The 12,904-nt window shown below is 49.1% G+C and overlaps 5 protein-coding genes across 5 annotated transcripts; 1 reads left to right on the top strand and 4 right to left on the bottom strand.

Annotated features, from left to right (window-relative positions):
* Positions 1–23: 23 nt before the first annotated feature.
* N7469_005258 (M18 family aminopeptidase) lies at positions 24–1,780 on the bottom strand (the record flags this gene model as incomplete). The annotated part of the gene is made up of 6 exons (XM_056644178.1): positions 24–1,042; positions 1,092–1,184; positions 1,242–1,377; positions 1,431–1,532; positions 1,609–1,670; positions 1,723–1,780. The coding sequence occupies 6 exons, from the start codon at positions 1,778–1,780 to the stop codon at positions 24–26; spliced, it is 1,470 nt and encodes a 489-aa protein (XP_056500992.1).
* A 583-nt stretch (positions 1,781–2,363) lies between these two features.
* N7469_005257 (uncharacterized protein) lies at positions 2,364–2,726 on the bottom strand (the record flags this gene model as incomplete). Its single annotated transcript, XM_056644177.1, has 1 exon — positions 2,364–2,726. The coding sequence occupies one exon, from the start codon at positions 2,724–2,726 to the stop codon at positions 2,364–2,366; it is 363 nt and encodes a 120-aa protein (XP_056500991.1).
* A 1,094-nt stretch (positions 2,727–3,820) lies between these two features.
* Positions 3,821–4,937, top strand: N7469_005256 (nicotinate-nucleotide diphosphorylase (carboxylating); the record flags this gene model as incomplete). The annotated part of the gene is made up of 3 exons (XM_056644176.1): positions 3,821–3,976; positions 4,056–4,111; positions 4,181–4,937. 3 exons carry the CDS (start codon positions 3,821–3,823, stop codon positions 4,935–4,937), a joined length of 969 nt encoding a protein of 322 aa, XP_056500990.1.
* Positions 4,938–5,763: 826 nt separating this feature from the next.
* N7469_005255 (putative anucleate primary sterigmata (ApsB)) lies at positions 5,764–10,582 on the bottom strand (the record flags this gene model as incomplete). The annotated part of the gene is made up of 2 exons (XM_056644175.1): positions 5,764–8,469; positions 8,525–10,582. Coding segments are annotated over 2 exons (4,764 nt in total), but the record flags the coding sequence as incomplete, so codon positions are not given.
* A 472-nt stretch (positions 10,583–11,054) lies between these two features.
* Positions 11,055–12,590, bottom strand: N7469_005254 (uncharacterized protein; the record flags this gene model as incomplete). The annotated part of the gene is made up of 1 exon (XM_056644174.1): positions 11,055–12,590. One exon carries the CDS (start codon positions 12,588–12,590, stop codon positions 11,055–11,057), a length of 1,536 nt encoding a protein of 511 aa, XP_056500988.1.
* Between the last annotated feature and the right edge of the window lie 314 nt (positions 12,591–12,904).

The raw sequence follows: 12,904 nt of genomic DNA, 5'->3' as shown, positions 1-12,904 counted from the left end.
GTTTCATCTCTCTGGTACATCATTTAATCAACAAGAATGTTCTTGGAAAGTTCGGAGTAGTGCTCAAAGAATCCAGTAAACAACCGGATCGCATGGGCGACATCGTAGGTACCACCAGTCTCACGGATACTGTGCATGCTCAGTTGCGGGTTACCAAGGTCCAAAGTGCGAGCACCCAGGGCAGCAGAGAGCATAGGGCCGATGGTGCTGCCGCAGCTAGAGTCGTTGCGGACAACAAACAGCTGCAGAGGGATGTGCTCGCCGATCTTCTCGGCATGCTTGCGGGCGATTTCCTGCAGAAGGACGATACCGGGAGAGTTGGTGGCGTAACGGGCATTGGCGTTGATCTTAATGACAGGGCCCTTGTTCATTTCGGGCTTGTGATCGGACTCGTATTTCCCAGCGTAATTGGGGTTAACGGAGTGAGCCATATCAGCAGAGACAAGGAATGAGGTTGAAAGAGTTTGCTCGTAGGCAGTTGCGAGATCTGCGTCTGAGGAAGAGGAAGATGGAAGCACAGACAAGCGGCGAATGATGGCGGGGAGAGCGTTCGAGTCGGCACCCTGTGCAGTACGGCTTCCGATCTCTTCGTGGTCAAAGAGAGCGATCAAGCGAATAGCAGATTCATTATCCAAAGCAGATGAGTCTGCAACAGAGTCGATCAGACTGACGGTGGCGCAGTACGAGCTGTTGAGGTTATCCAGACGGGGAGAGAAGATGAACTCCTCGAGCAGACCACCAAGGCAGGATTTCTGGGTATCAAAGAGAATCATCTCGAAGTCCAAAATATCCTCGGGCTTGACACCGGCCTCTTCGGCAATCAAATCAACAAAATAGGGGTGGTGACGCTCAGTCACGGACTTCAATGGTGTGTAATCATCCTGGTCCTGGTGGTCATTGGACTTGCCATTTGGTGTAGAGTCAGGAGTTCTGTTCAACTCAGCGGCGACAAGGCCTGCGATGGGGAATAGTTGGGTCTCCTTGTTGAAGGAGAAGGTTTCTTGGCGGTCCAAATGGATGGCCAGAGTCGGGATTCGCAGAACTGGAATGATATTAGTTGATATCAATGAGTCTAAGAGTGGAGTACATACTAGGGCGGTCAACCTTCACCAGCTTCTGGACGATAGAACCATCACTAGCACGAGTCATGACTCGGCCAGCCACACCGAGATCACGGTCAAACCCTGGAACAAGGCGGTCAATGAAAGTCCAAAAAGGCTATACCTGAGAATTGAACATACAGGTGTGCCAGATACCACCACCATAACACTCCACGCCAACTTGGACGAAGCCTTCGCCGCGTTTGTTGCTGACGGGCTTGACCCGCAGGACGGGCGAGTCGGTGTGGGCACCGATCATGGAAATGGAGTTACCGGGCTATTGCAGGTCAGTCAGGGCTAGATGCCTAGTATATTTGGAGCGATACTGACCTTCCATTGTTTACCAATCGCAAATGCGACTAGGGTGGTGGTGTTGCGAGTAAGATAGTACTTACCCCCGGGCTGGCATGTCTTGGCCCACGAGTCTTTCTCCTGTGGGGACCGTGAGGATCAGCTCAGACTTTAAAATTGCGGGGAAAACCCCCGAAAAGAACGATGGAGTAAGTACCTTGATTTCCTGGAATCCAGCCTGGGCCAGAAGGTCCTTGGCGGATTTCACAGCGTGGAAGGCTAAATTGGGTCAGCCTTATTTCTCTAAGTTGATACGAGGGGTAACACTTACGAGTGGGAGATGCATTGACAAAGTCCAGGAAATCCCGAGCTGGTTGTTTGGAGGCCATGGTAGATGAGAATCGCGGTACGAGAATTCTGCCCAGACTGGAGGGAGATTTGAAGGGCATCACAGCAGTTGAAGATTCGTCTTGAGGTTCTTCAAAAGCGGAGTTGCTGTTGCTGGGCGGTGACCGCCAGTTTTCTCCGCATTTTCTGTCTCCAATATATAAGGTCCACAATGCTTGGCATTAACATATACTTGAGATGATATGGAATTTACCTTGATAAAGCATTATTGATCGCCAATTCAGCTTGGAATTTTAGGTATGACCTTATGGAACTACTCAAAGCCACCTTAGATATTGAGTCTATGGAGTAAATAGAAAGATTTGCATAGAATAAAGAATGCCAGGTCAATTGATCTCAGGCTATGATATCTGCAATGTTGAATTGCTGAGAGAGTCTCTATACATTCACCATATAATCAAATAGTACTATCTAGCACAAAATTTATCATCCCTAATTGCTAACAGCATCGCGAAGAAATGTCCTACATCGAGTTAGCAGCTTATATCGAGAAGTTTATTTCAGGACTCTTACCAATGCAGGAGCAGGAGCCTTTCGATCTCGCCACAGGCCGAAGATAAACTCTTACGCATGGACTGACTTGATGCAGCGAGCGTAGTGCCATTTGGTGTTGGGGTGATCAATGATATTGTAGCACTGGTGGGAATGGAAGTAATCGCCATCGTAGGCCCAAGTATCGTAGAGAAACTCCCCTCCACATTGTCCCGGAGCTCCAGTCTGCGTATAGAATTGGATTCGCTGTTCGCGCTGTCCGTACCCATTTTCTCTATAGGATTGAAAGGCAGCGATATTAGGGACCGTCTTGTCGGCGTCAAAATGCACGTCGGTTCGCTTGCCAGTGCAGTTGGGCCCATCGAAAACGGAAATTCCGCCTGAAAGGGCACCTTGGATAAGGGTGGCAGCGGCAAGAAGAGTGAAGTATTGCATCTTTGATGGTAGTATAATGTCAAAGCCGATATGCTGGGCTTGCGAATTGGATTGAGAGAGTAATTGGCTTGTTTGAATTGATAATGAACTGTGTTGGTGAGGAAAGAATTGTTGTGCTTGGTTGGACATGATCTTTATACTTGTCCACAGATCAGGTGTCCAAAAGTAATAATATAAGAAGGATATGATAATCATCGCGCATGTATGCGTGAAGAGAGAGGAAGCTAAGGAAGCTATTCACCTACCTAGGAGTAAGTACGTGATGATCTACATCGCCCAGGACGCCTCGGGCGTCAACACAGTCTATACCGCATAGGGGTATATCATAAGTTTGTATTCATATGTTGACCGCTTGGATCTACCGCCTCCTAACTGGACTAATGTTCACTAGATTTTTATATTGCAGAGAGAACGTTAGAAAGAACGGCAGAAAGAAGGGGCAGCTTCAAACTAATGTTATGGCACTGTTTACGAAACAGTTTGTATACGCAAGATACGCCGACTTGGCGAGGTGCTATACTATTCTTTTCTTGAGGTAGGATGAATAATTTGGAATTAGTGAAAATCTTAGGCATCAAATCATGAATACGCCCATAATCGTCGGTAATTAGTTGTCCGGTCTTACTGTCGTATATCCACTACCAATACGCCCACAAATACGATCAGAACAAGGGTTTTGCTAACACAATCTGGATCGTATATTACCAGCAAGGCACCCATCAATTTAATCCGGCTCAATTTCAAAGTAATTTTCTTTCCGAAAGTAATACGCCCATGATCTGCGATGTAACCTATACAAAAATTTATTGTGATACAGATTACTTGCCTGCGGCTCTGCGGGATCGTGGCATAGTAATACATACATCGCTCCCTTAATCTAACCAACGCCGACATCAAAACAATAGCCCAAAAAGACCAGCAATATGTGGAAATAATACGATTTGAACATTAGATGCCATACCAGTTGTATATTCCTCCGGCTATACAAGAGTACACACGTGACTCTCCTCCGATCCCGCCCGACTCCCCGCGCGGGGACATTCAAAAGTGCAGAACATCGCAGATCTCCCCCGCCTCCACGCATCATCCACGCAATGGCAGCAACGTATGGGGATATCCGGCATCTACTGCCAGGGAATTACAAGCGCCAGATCACAGCCTGGCTTGAGGAGGATTGTCCGAGTCTGGACTATGGAGGTTTCGTCGTTGGCGAGTCGGAGGGTGAGGCCCGATTATTGGGGAAGAGTAAGGTGAGTGCCAAGGAAGAATTAATCTTACCTTCACCCTTTCGGTTTTAGATTAATGTCGGGTGTTAATGTGATTATACAGGGGATTATCGCTGGTATCCCATTCTTCGATGAAGTTTTCGCTCAGCTAGGATGCGAGTATGTAAAGTCTATTCTATGTATCGCGGATCGACCGATATGATGCATGACCTGCATGACGGGGTACAGGTACAGCACTGACATGACCAGAATCGAATGGCATATCAAAGAAGGCGAAGCCCTATCTCTTACACCACACCACCACTGCGCCACCGTCCGCGGTCCAATTCGCAAAATCCTCCTCGGCGAACGTGTGGCATTGAACATTCTCGCCCGCTGCTCCGGTATCGCAACGAAGAGTTCTTCCATGCTTGCCGCGCTGCGTGCACAGGGGTGGCAGGGTACACTTGCTGGAACTCGGAAGACGACGCCTGGTTTCCGGGTTGTTGAGAAATATGGAATTCTTGTTGGAGGGGCGGATCCGCATCGTCATGATTTGAGTCATATGACTATGTTGAAGGATAACCATGTCTGGGCCTGTGCGAATAATAGTGCTGCGGCGGATGGGGGTGCTAAGGACCCTTCTTCGATTGAGTCTATTGCTGCGGCTATTCCGAGAGCTGTACAGGCTGCGAAGAGTGCCGGTGGATTTGCGACTAAGGTTGAGGTTGAATGTCGGAGTGTTGACGAGGCAAATGCTGCTATTGGGGCTGGAGCTGATGTTATTATGTTGGATAACTTTACGCCGGATGGAGTGCGTGAGGCGGCGAGACAGCTTAAGCAGGATTGGGCTGGGAAGAAGGCCTTTTTGATTGAGGTTAGTGGTGGATTGACTGAGAGTAATGCTGCTGCATATACTTGCCCGGATGTCGATATCCTGTCGACCAGTTCGATTCATCAGGGAACTGGTATTGTGGATTTCTCGTTGAAGGTTTCGCTGCGGTAGGAGACGGTATGTGTATCATTAGAAGACGATTAACGTGTATTCCATGAAATAAATAAATGTGCACAGAGATACAGAACAAGTTGGAGAATATAGCTGTGGATAGGCCTTGGTCTTTTCAAACGTTGGAATTAAGCACCGGGCTGAAATGCTAGTGTCTTAACAAAATGCCGATGTGGAAGAGTTGGCAATAAGCCCCAAGTTGATATTGAGATTCATTAACTCATAGTGCCTAACTTGCTGCTATCCCTTGTGCGTTTTAGGAGGCAGTGGCTTTCCATTTCATAAGCTAAACAATCCCCTGTTAGCATTTAGTGAGCCGACATATGTAGCTTCTTTTCGCGATGGCCTGTGAGAGACTCACTTCTTTCGGGATGGGATACCTGGCTTTGTCACTTCCCCTTTTCTCCACGTCCTGGAGGGCGTGGAACAAAGGGGAAGTCAAATAATTTTAGTGAGGTTGCGAATAACTGAACAGGCTCAGTCAAGCAAATGAAAAGCCCTATAATTTGTAGGCAATAGATCGGAAGGCGAAGGCTCTTTACGGAATATTATATGCAATGCTTCGTCATACGGTTATGCTGTTCGTACTGTTTACAGGATCTTAGACGGATGCAAACAGTATGTATAATTGTAATGCTGTAGCGTAATGCTACATAGTATGAAACCTTCATGATCATCATAAACACCAGTCCACGCAAATACAGAATGCAATTAGGATACAACAGAAAAAAGCAGACACAGCCAAAAGAGAAACACCACGGCCGGAAGAGGGTATATAGCACACAAAAGCACTGGCATTACTGTATCACCCAGTTTCACCAACACCTCACACTTCAATATCTACCGTAAAGCCCTCCCCTTCACTAGAGCTAGGGGCTTCATCAGATGTTGGTACGCGGTTGCGTCCGTTCTCCGTGATGCTTTTTTGAGGACCAAATCGAGTACGCTGTTCTCGAAGTAGTTGATCCCGAAGCTTTTGATTCTCCGCATCACGTTCTTCTAAACGTTTTCTTGCCCCGCTTCGGTCAAGAAGACGGCCTTCTCGTTCGGCTTTGAGTCGCTTTTCCAATTCATGGAGACGATGGATCCATTTTTCATCTCCGCCTTCCCAACTGGCGGTGCCAGTGCCACCGCGTGTGCGGTGAGTCATTGCACCTACATTGTTGGTCAATGTGTTGCTGGATGAGGAGTGTGAGGGTTGTGGGAGGCCGGAGGAGTGTCGCGCAATGCTTCTCTCAGAGCGTGGTCTCTCGCTGTTGTCTGATGTAGAGTTCTGGCGCGCTAAAGAACGCTCGGCATCGGCAGCAGAACTCAGAGACGGAGATCGTGAGCCAGAAGCCAGTACGGCGGCCGTGGCTGCAGAGGTAGATGTATGGCCTCGCGATTTGGTTTGAAGCAAGTTAATCTCTGCTTTCAAAAGGCGGTTCTCGCCTCGCAGTTTGGCCACCTCAGGAGATGAGCCAGAAAGACCACGTCCATTTCGGAGGTTCTTCACGGCTTCTTCGACTCGCTCGAGTCTGCGGACTCTCTGGGCAAAATTGCTCTCAAGATTTTGATATTGTTTTGTCAAATCATGTTCAATGCTCCTGACGCGGCCCTTGAACCCTGAAATCACTCCCTCGACTGTTTTGATAGCAAGCATCAAATTGCGATTGAATCCGGGCCAGAAAAGGATATTTCCGATAACCTCTTGACTCGGCAAGTTGCCATTGATCAAACTATTCGAATGAGCCCAATCGGGACCACAGAGTGCGGAAAGCCGTTTCCAGACAGTGAGGAACATCGCATTGCGCTCGCTGAGCTGGTCTCGGAACTGTTGTTCGAGCGACGTAAATCTTTTGCGGTCCTGATTACGAGCGTTTTCCAAGTCTGTGATGCGAGAGTTGCTTTGGGTGATAGTTCGAGATGCTTGCTGGTGGGACTTGAGAGATTGTTCAAAGGATTGTTTGTCAGCCCTACGAGCTGATCGCTCGCGCTCCAATAGCTCAGAAAGTTTGCGAGATTCAAGTCCATGGCTTTCCAAGAGAGCATCCCGGTTGCGAAGCACTGTTTCCTTCTCGTCGAGTTGTTGACGAACACTCTCCAATTCAAGTGCGGTTGACTCTAGCTCCTTCTGAAGTTTCATGATGTTCGAAATTAGACTTGTTCGGCTACCACTGAGGTCTCCGAGGGTTTCACGGAGATTGTTCTCAAGGTCCGTCAATCTTTCTCGCCATGTGTTAGCTTCTATTTCCTGTGTCGAGAGACTCTTCTTCAAGCGCCGTGCCTCTTCCTTGGCTGCTGAAGCTTCACGATTCAATTCATTCATAATGCGCTGAACCTCTTGTTTTTCCTTGCTGCCAACCACCTCTCTTTGGTGTCTTTCATCCGCAAGGCGTTGCTCGAGCTCCCTTGTCTTTTCCTTCTCACTGTGCAAGCTGATGTGGTAGGTTTTCAACTCAGACTCCAGGTCACCGATGCGGATCTTATCTCCCTCTTGCTCCTCCCGAAGGAAGGCAATCTCATTCTGACTAGACTCGATCTGCACAGTCAAACGTTGCACCTTGGTATTAGCCTCGAATAGACCTTTCTCGAGAGACTCCAGCTCGCCATTGTTTTCTTCCAATTCCTGCTGAACAGCCTTATAGCGCTCGAGGTTGCATTGGGCGTCCTCCTCAAGTCGAATGATACCCTCGCTGGCAGAACGCATCTCCGCCTGCAAGGCTTTGAGGTTCTCATCTTGATTTCGGAGGTCTTCGTTGAGCCGTTGACACTCAACAATCTTCTGATCAAGCTCTTCCCCAAGATTATCCAGTTCCTCCTGAGCTTCGGCGCGAAGATCTTGGAAGGCAGCATCACGTTCATCAGCCATCTGCACAGCTTGATCACGTTCTTGCTGAAGGCTTTGAATTTCTTCCTCCGCTTGATCGACATCGGCTTGATAAGCTTTGTCGAGGGCCTCTAGTTCGCCCATGTAATCCTCTAGTTGGGCTCGGATGCCTTGGTTCTCCAGCTTAAGAGTCGACAATTGGTCGCGTAATTGTCCATTCCTGGCCTCAAGTTCTTCACGATCCATATCTTCGCGGGAGACCCCAGTTGCATCACTAGGCTCAGAAGATGGTCGTGCTTGAGCACGCGAAGCAGATCGGTCGAATATACTGTCCCCAGCAACGGAGCGGCCACCGTCTCGTCGGTGGCCAAGTTTCAATTCTTCTATCTCTTGGTAAAGACGCTCCTTTTCCCGGTTGCGAGATGTCAGCATCGAGGTTTGTGCGCTGACTTCTTTTCTCAGTTCGGCGTTCTCCTGCTTCAGAAGTTCAAGCTCAACCGTCAGGGTACCGTGAGACGTGCTCATTAGAGGGCCACGATTGGTCTCTCTCTCAGAGTAGTATGAGACAGTCGAGCCACCTCGTTCTTGACCCGGTTTCGGAATACCTGTAACCGTATAGATCTCACTGCGAAGGCGGATTGATTCGTCTCGGAGTTTGCGGTTCTCCTCCTCGGCTTGCTCACGCGCAGCAGTCTCTGCTTCTAGCATATCTTTCCACATGTCCTGATGCACAATTTGTTAGCCAGCCCAAAAGACAAAGCATGTATTCAAAGCTTACCCTTTCTTCCCTTGCGCCCGCATCCGATTCTCCTGTTCGGGTGTCATTCAAAGACTTGACCATTTCTGCGAGGCGGCGCTTCTCGCTTTCTCTGGCAATGCTCTCTGATCTTAAACGCTCAATCTCGATCTCATAGGTTTCGACACGCTCGCGCAAGAAGATAATTTCTCCATCTTGAGCCGAGTCGCGGTCATCTTCCGAAGCCTCAGGATCGTGGTTGACCATGGAATCTTTATCGGACTGCTGATCCTTCATTTGCTTTTCTAGGTCGCGAATTTTGCGCCGCAAGCTCTGATTATCTTTCTGGAGCTTCAATTTATCAGACTTTAGTTCGACATTTTCTGAGATCATTTCTTTGATCCCCTCCTCGGATCGTTTGTTCAGCGCTTCATTGAGGAAATGGATCCGCATCTTCAAGTCAAAGTTCTCCTTTGAGAGACGGTCAATGGTACTGCTTTGCTCCTTCAAGGTCATATTGCGGCCACTTCGCCCAAATGCAGGGGTTGCAGCCCCCGTTCTTTTTTCAGGAGACGGACCTGAGTTGCCATAGTCTTCTCGAAATTTTTGAACAAAGGTACTGGGCATCTGAATACCTTTGACACGCTCTGCAATCACAGTATCACTGGGGAAAGCATTCTGTGGCTTAGCCTTGGGAGTAACAGGGCCTGTCTCCTCTGCTGGGGCTTGTCTGGACGATCGTGGGGAACCTTCCTCCTCCAAGGTCTGCAAGCCACCATCTGCAGGTCCAGTCGTATTGCGCCTATCGAATGGATTCTCTTCACTGAAGCCCGACACACCGGATGCCATACTTCCAAGACTGGTAGTCCGCGTCATATGAGAGCGACCCCCCGTATTGAGATTGCTCCAATTCTCGGGTGTAGCGCCCCCGGATTGCGCAAAGTCAGCACCCAAGGTCGCATCACTGTGGGTTGTTTCGGTGTTGTTGCTAGTGATTGAGGAGTGAGATAGGCGATTAGCAGATTGACGGCTGGTCAAGTATTTCGGTCGACTTGACCTTCTGCTAGCGATGCTACCACCTTGATCACTGAAAAGTCTTGACGGCCCTGGGGAGATGCTGCGAGAACTTTGACCAAGTTTGGAGGGTGTGAGCTGCGACTCATTTTCCGCTTGGGACATCTGGCCGATGAAAGATGGTTCCTCGTGGGAGTATTGACCAACCTGAGGAGCATTTCCGGACGAGTTACTCCGATCGTGAAAGGTACTCCGAAATGTGGCAGCTGCTGAGGGTGACGAAGCGAGCGAATCGAAAGTCGAATCGTTTTCAGTGTTTTGTGCGCCGTAAGCCGGAACGTGATCAGTGTTATAATCAGTATCTTCGCGTCCTGTCCCCGACTCCGTAGGTTGAGTGGAGCCAGCTGGTTCTTGCTCGGTATGTTGGTAGTCCTCCGATGGTGGAATGAAAGAAAATTGAGATGATTCGTTTTGTCCGTCCGCGTTGGAATCTTGGCCACCCTCCACTCCGACCAGATAGGTATCATCTGCGCCAGCTGTTGGTCCAGTAGGGGCAACCTCAATCGTCGATGGCTCTGGTAAAAAGCTTGATTCCACGTCCATCAGCTTTCGGCGCATCTCATTTTCTTCTATCAGGGTTTGATTGTTGACTCGTTCATGATCGCCATTTTCGCTTGACAAGGGGAATAAACTGCTGTCGTCGCGATCAGTCAAGGGAGGAAGAACACTAGTATCCTCAGGGTCCGGAAAGGTCGAAGTGGTAAAGTCGATATCATCGGATTCTCCTTCGTGGGTGAGCGCGGTCGTTGTTGTGTTATCTTGGGCATCGTGAGCTTCATTTGTGGATGTTATCGAGTCGTCGACAGTACTCGGGGGGTTCGCCCCCCGCGCGTCCTCGGCCATGAAGTAGTCGAAGTCGCAAAAATAGGCATCCAGGGGCGAAAGTTCGTCTGGGGTAAAGAATGCGCCAGACTCATGAGATGAGGGGATGCGCACCTCGAGCGGGCCTGCGACGATCGAAGGTGTTGTCACTGGGGTCTTGGTCGACATGGTGACGGCGCCCAAGCGTGTTTTGAGTCCCCACCTTGCTGTACGGTACCCACAATGACTAGCAAATGAGCGACAGGCCTCAGAGACAGCAATTGATGATAGCTCTCATTTCAAATTGGGACGGTGAAATAGTTGAAGCTTTTGGAGGAATCTCGTCGTGAAAGAAAACAAAAAGCCTAAAAGGGGAGAAGTTCAACCGCGGCAGGAACAACCCGCGGGTTCCTTCCAACCCCAACCTGAAGGGTTTCCAGGGTTCCCGTTCGGGCAAGTTCCAAGGTTGAGCCTGCCGTATCGTCACGGCCTGATGCCAGTCAGCATCGCCTATTGCCACGCGTATAATTGGAAGAAGACTATTGCCACTACGCAAGACATAAGGCTACTGCCGTGTACTGTATATACAATTTAGGGCGAATCGGAGTTAAGAAATACAAGAGTTGGGGGTATATTGCTATGCAGGGTATCTATAATGTACAAGATTATTCTCTCTCTCCAGATGTGAATTAGATTGTCATATACGCTGGTTATTGGATGCCAGCCGCTCTCGAAACGTATTTAACGGATCAAAATCTGCCCGGAGTGCTATGCCGAGAATTGATGATTGCGTTCCCTCCGCATTATTCCAACTTCTAGTCGCATCACAGAGCTGTTGATAGGCAGTGGAAAAAATATTTTGTAGCTCGGCTGTCCGGATACAGGAGCGACCCAAGTCGTTCATATGATGTGTGGGATCCTGAATGCATAGTCTTTGGCCTGCTGGCATGTTACCTCGAGAGACCGCAGTTCTTTTGGCGTTGATAAGAGACCGTTGGCCACATCTGATGGGGGATTCTGCATATCCCTTATCAGCCTTAAGCGTTTTCTCGGTGCCAAATAGCCCCGGCGGTTCGACCGAGACACCCAAAGATTGAAGTTCGACCTCTGTGCCGTAAAATCTCAAGAACCCGAGAAACTGGTCTGCAACATTTAATGGAGCTGGAATTCGGTCAAGTTTGAGTTTGAAAAAGGCAACTAAAAGCATGACCAAGGCATCGGACCTGATCCCTGAATGAGCAGGTCCGAAGATGCCACGAGCTTCAAGCAAGGCTCGGGTTGCGATATACAAGGAATGGAGTGCGGGGTATTGATTCATGTAGTTTCTCATGTACTTCATGATCTCCGGAGTGCTTTCACCACAGTGGAAACGTAGTAATAGTCCTGTGGGTAGGTGGCGAGCTGCGAGGACAGGGCGTCGCTTCCCAGAAAGCTGAATGTTGCCAAAAGATGCACCCTTTTTGAAGAGAATTCCAATCCGGCGGAGAAGATCCAAGTGCGCATCTTGAATTTGAGGCCGTGTCGGACTGGGCTTTCGGAGTCGATCTGGACTTCGTGGCAAGTCGTCGAATGGTAGAAAGAAATTAAGGTCTGAGTATGCTAATGCTAGCCCAATCTTGCGAGAGCCGATGAGTTGCGGCTGATGAGGAACAATAGGGTTTAAGAGGCTGAAGACCTGTGCACTCAATTGGTCGATACAGGCTTGTTCTTGAGAGGTTGGGGTCAAATAACGCTCTAGAGCGAGAATCTCCCTATTCAGGAAGGTGGTAGCATTATCTGCGGCATCGGAAGCAGACATATACCTTAACCAGGGAGCGTTCCGAGCATCATCATCATTATTAAAAGTAGATCCAGAGCTCCGGATGAGGGCATTTTCATGCGGGTTGGGATTCGGCTCGATAGCAGCATCTCTGTTTTGAAAGCCACGACGTCGTCGACCTGAGGTCTCTTCAACTACTGGTTCGACGACATTTTCTGCGGGTGCCGATGGTGGAGCTGGCTGGTGTTGTGGGCGACTCTCAAGAGGGATCTCCGGCCGCCAAAGTCCCGCCGGGGGTGTTCGAGGATATACCTTACGGATAAGACGAGCTCGATTCGATGTCCGGTGGGCGTCTAATGTTTTTTGGAGACTATTGGCAAAGACATCGGGATTTTGAGTCGGCGAGGTCGTCACACGAATCTTCCGGGGACTTTGAAAGGAAATGCGCGAACATCGAGGGCTTGATAGCCGCATAACAGCGTAGATTAGCTTAGTAGCATGACAAGATTGAGGATAAGAGGTTGAAGTTCTACCAATCGCGGAACGCGGGCGGAGAACCACATTAGGCTGTCTGGCCTGAGGCCGCCATAATCAATCCCAATGCGGGACGATTTCTAAGAATACCGACGAGACTAGCACGAAAGCGATATCGGTAGTGCTAAGAATTTTGTCTATATTGCGTTTAAAATGCCACTAAGCCTGCAGTTATCATAATTCCTTGGTAAAAGCTGCTCGTGACATTTTCTCTCGTCAATATCGCAACGGCCTCGTGTTATCAACGTCATCCC

Source organism: Penicillium citrinum (genome assembly GCF_028827155.1).
Source record: "Penicillium citrinum strain IBT 23319 chromosome Unknown utg000004l:1.0-2404223.0:1.0-2405248.0, whole genome shotgun sequence".
NCBI classification, from domain to species: domain Eukaryota; kingdom Fungi; phylum Ascomycota; class Eurotiomycetes; order Eurotiales; family Aspergillaceae; genus Penicillium; species Penicillium citrinum.
The sequence above is the reverse complement of the archived record's forward strand: the minus strand, read 5'-3'. Positions and strand labels throughout refer to the sequence as shown.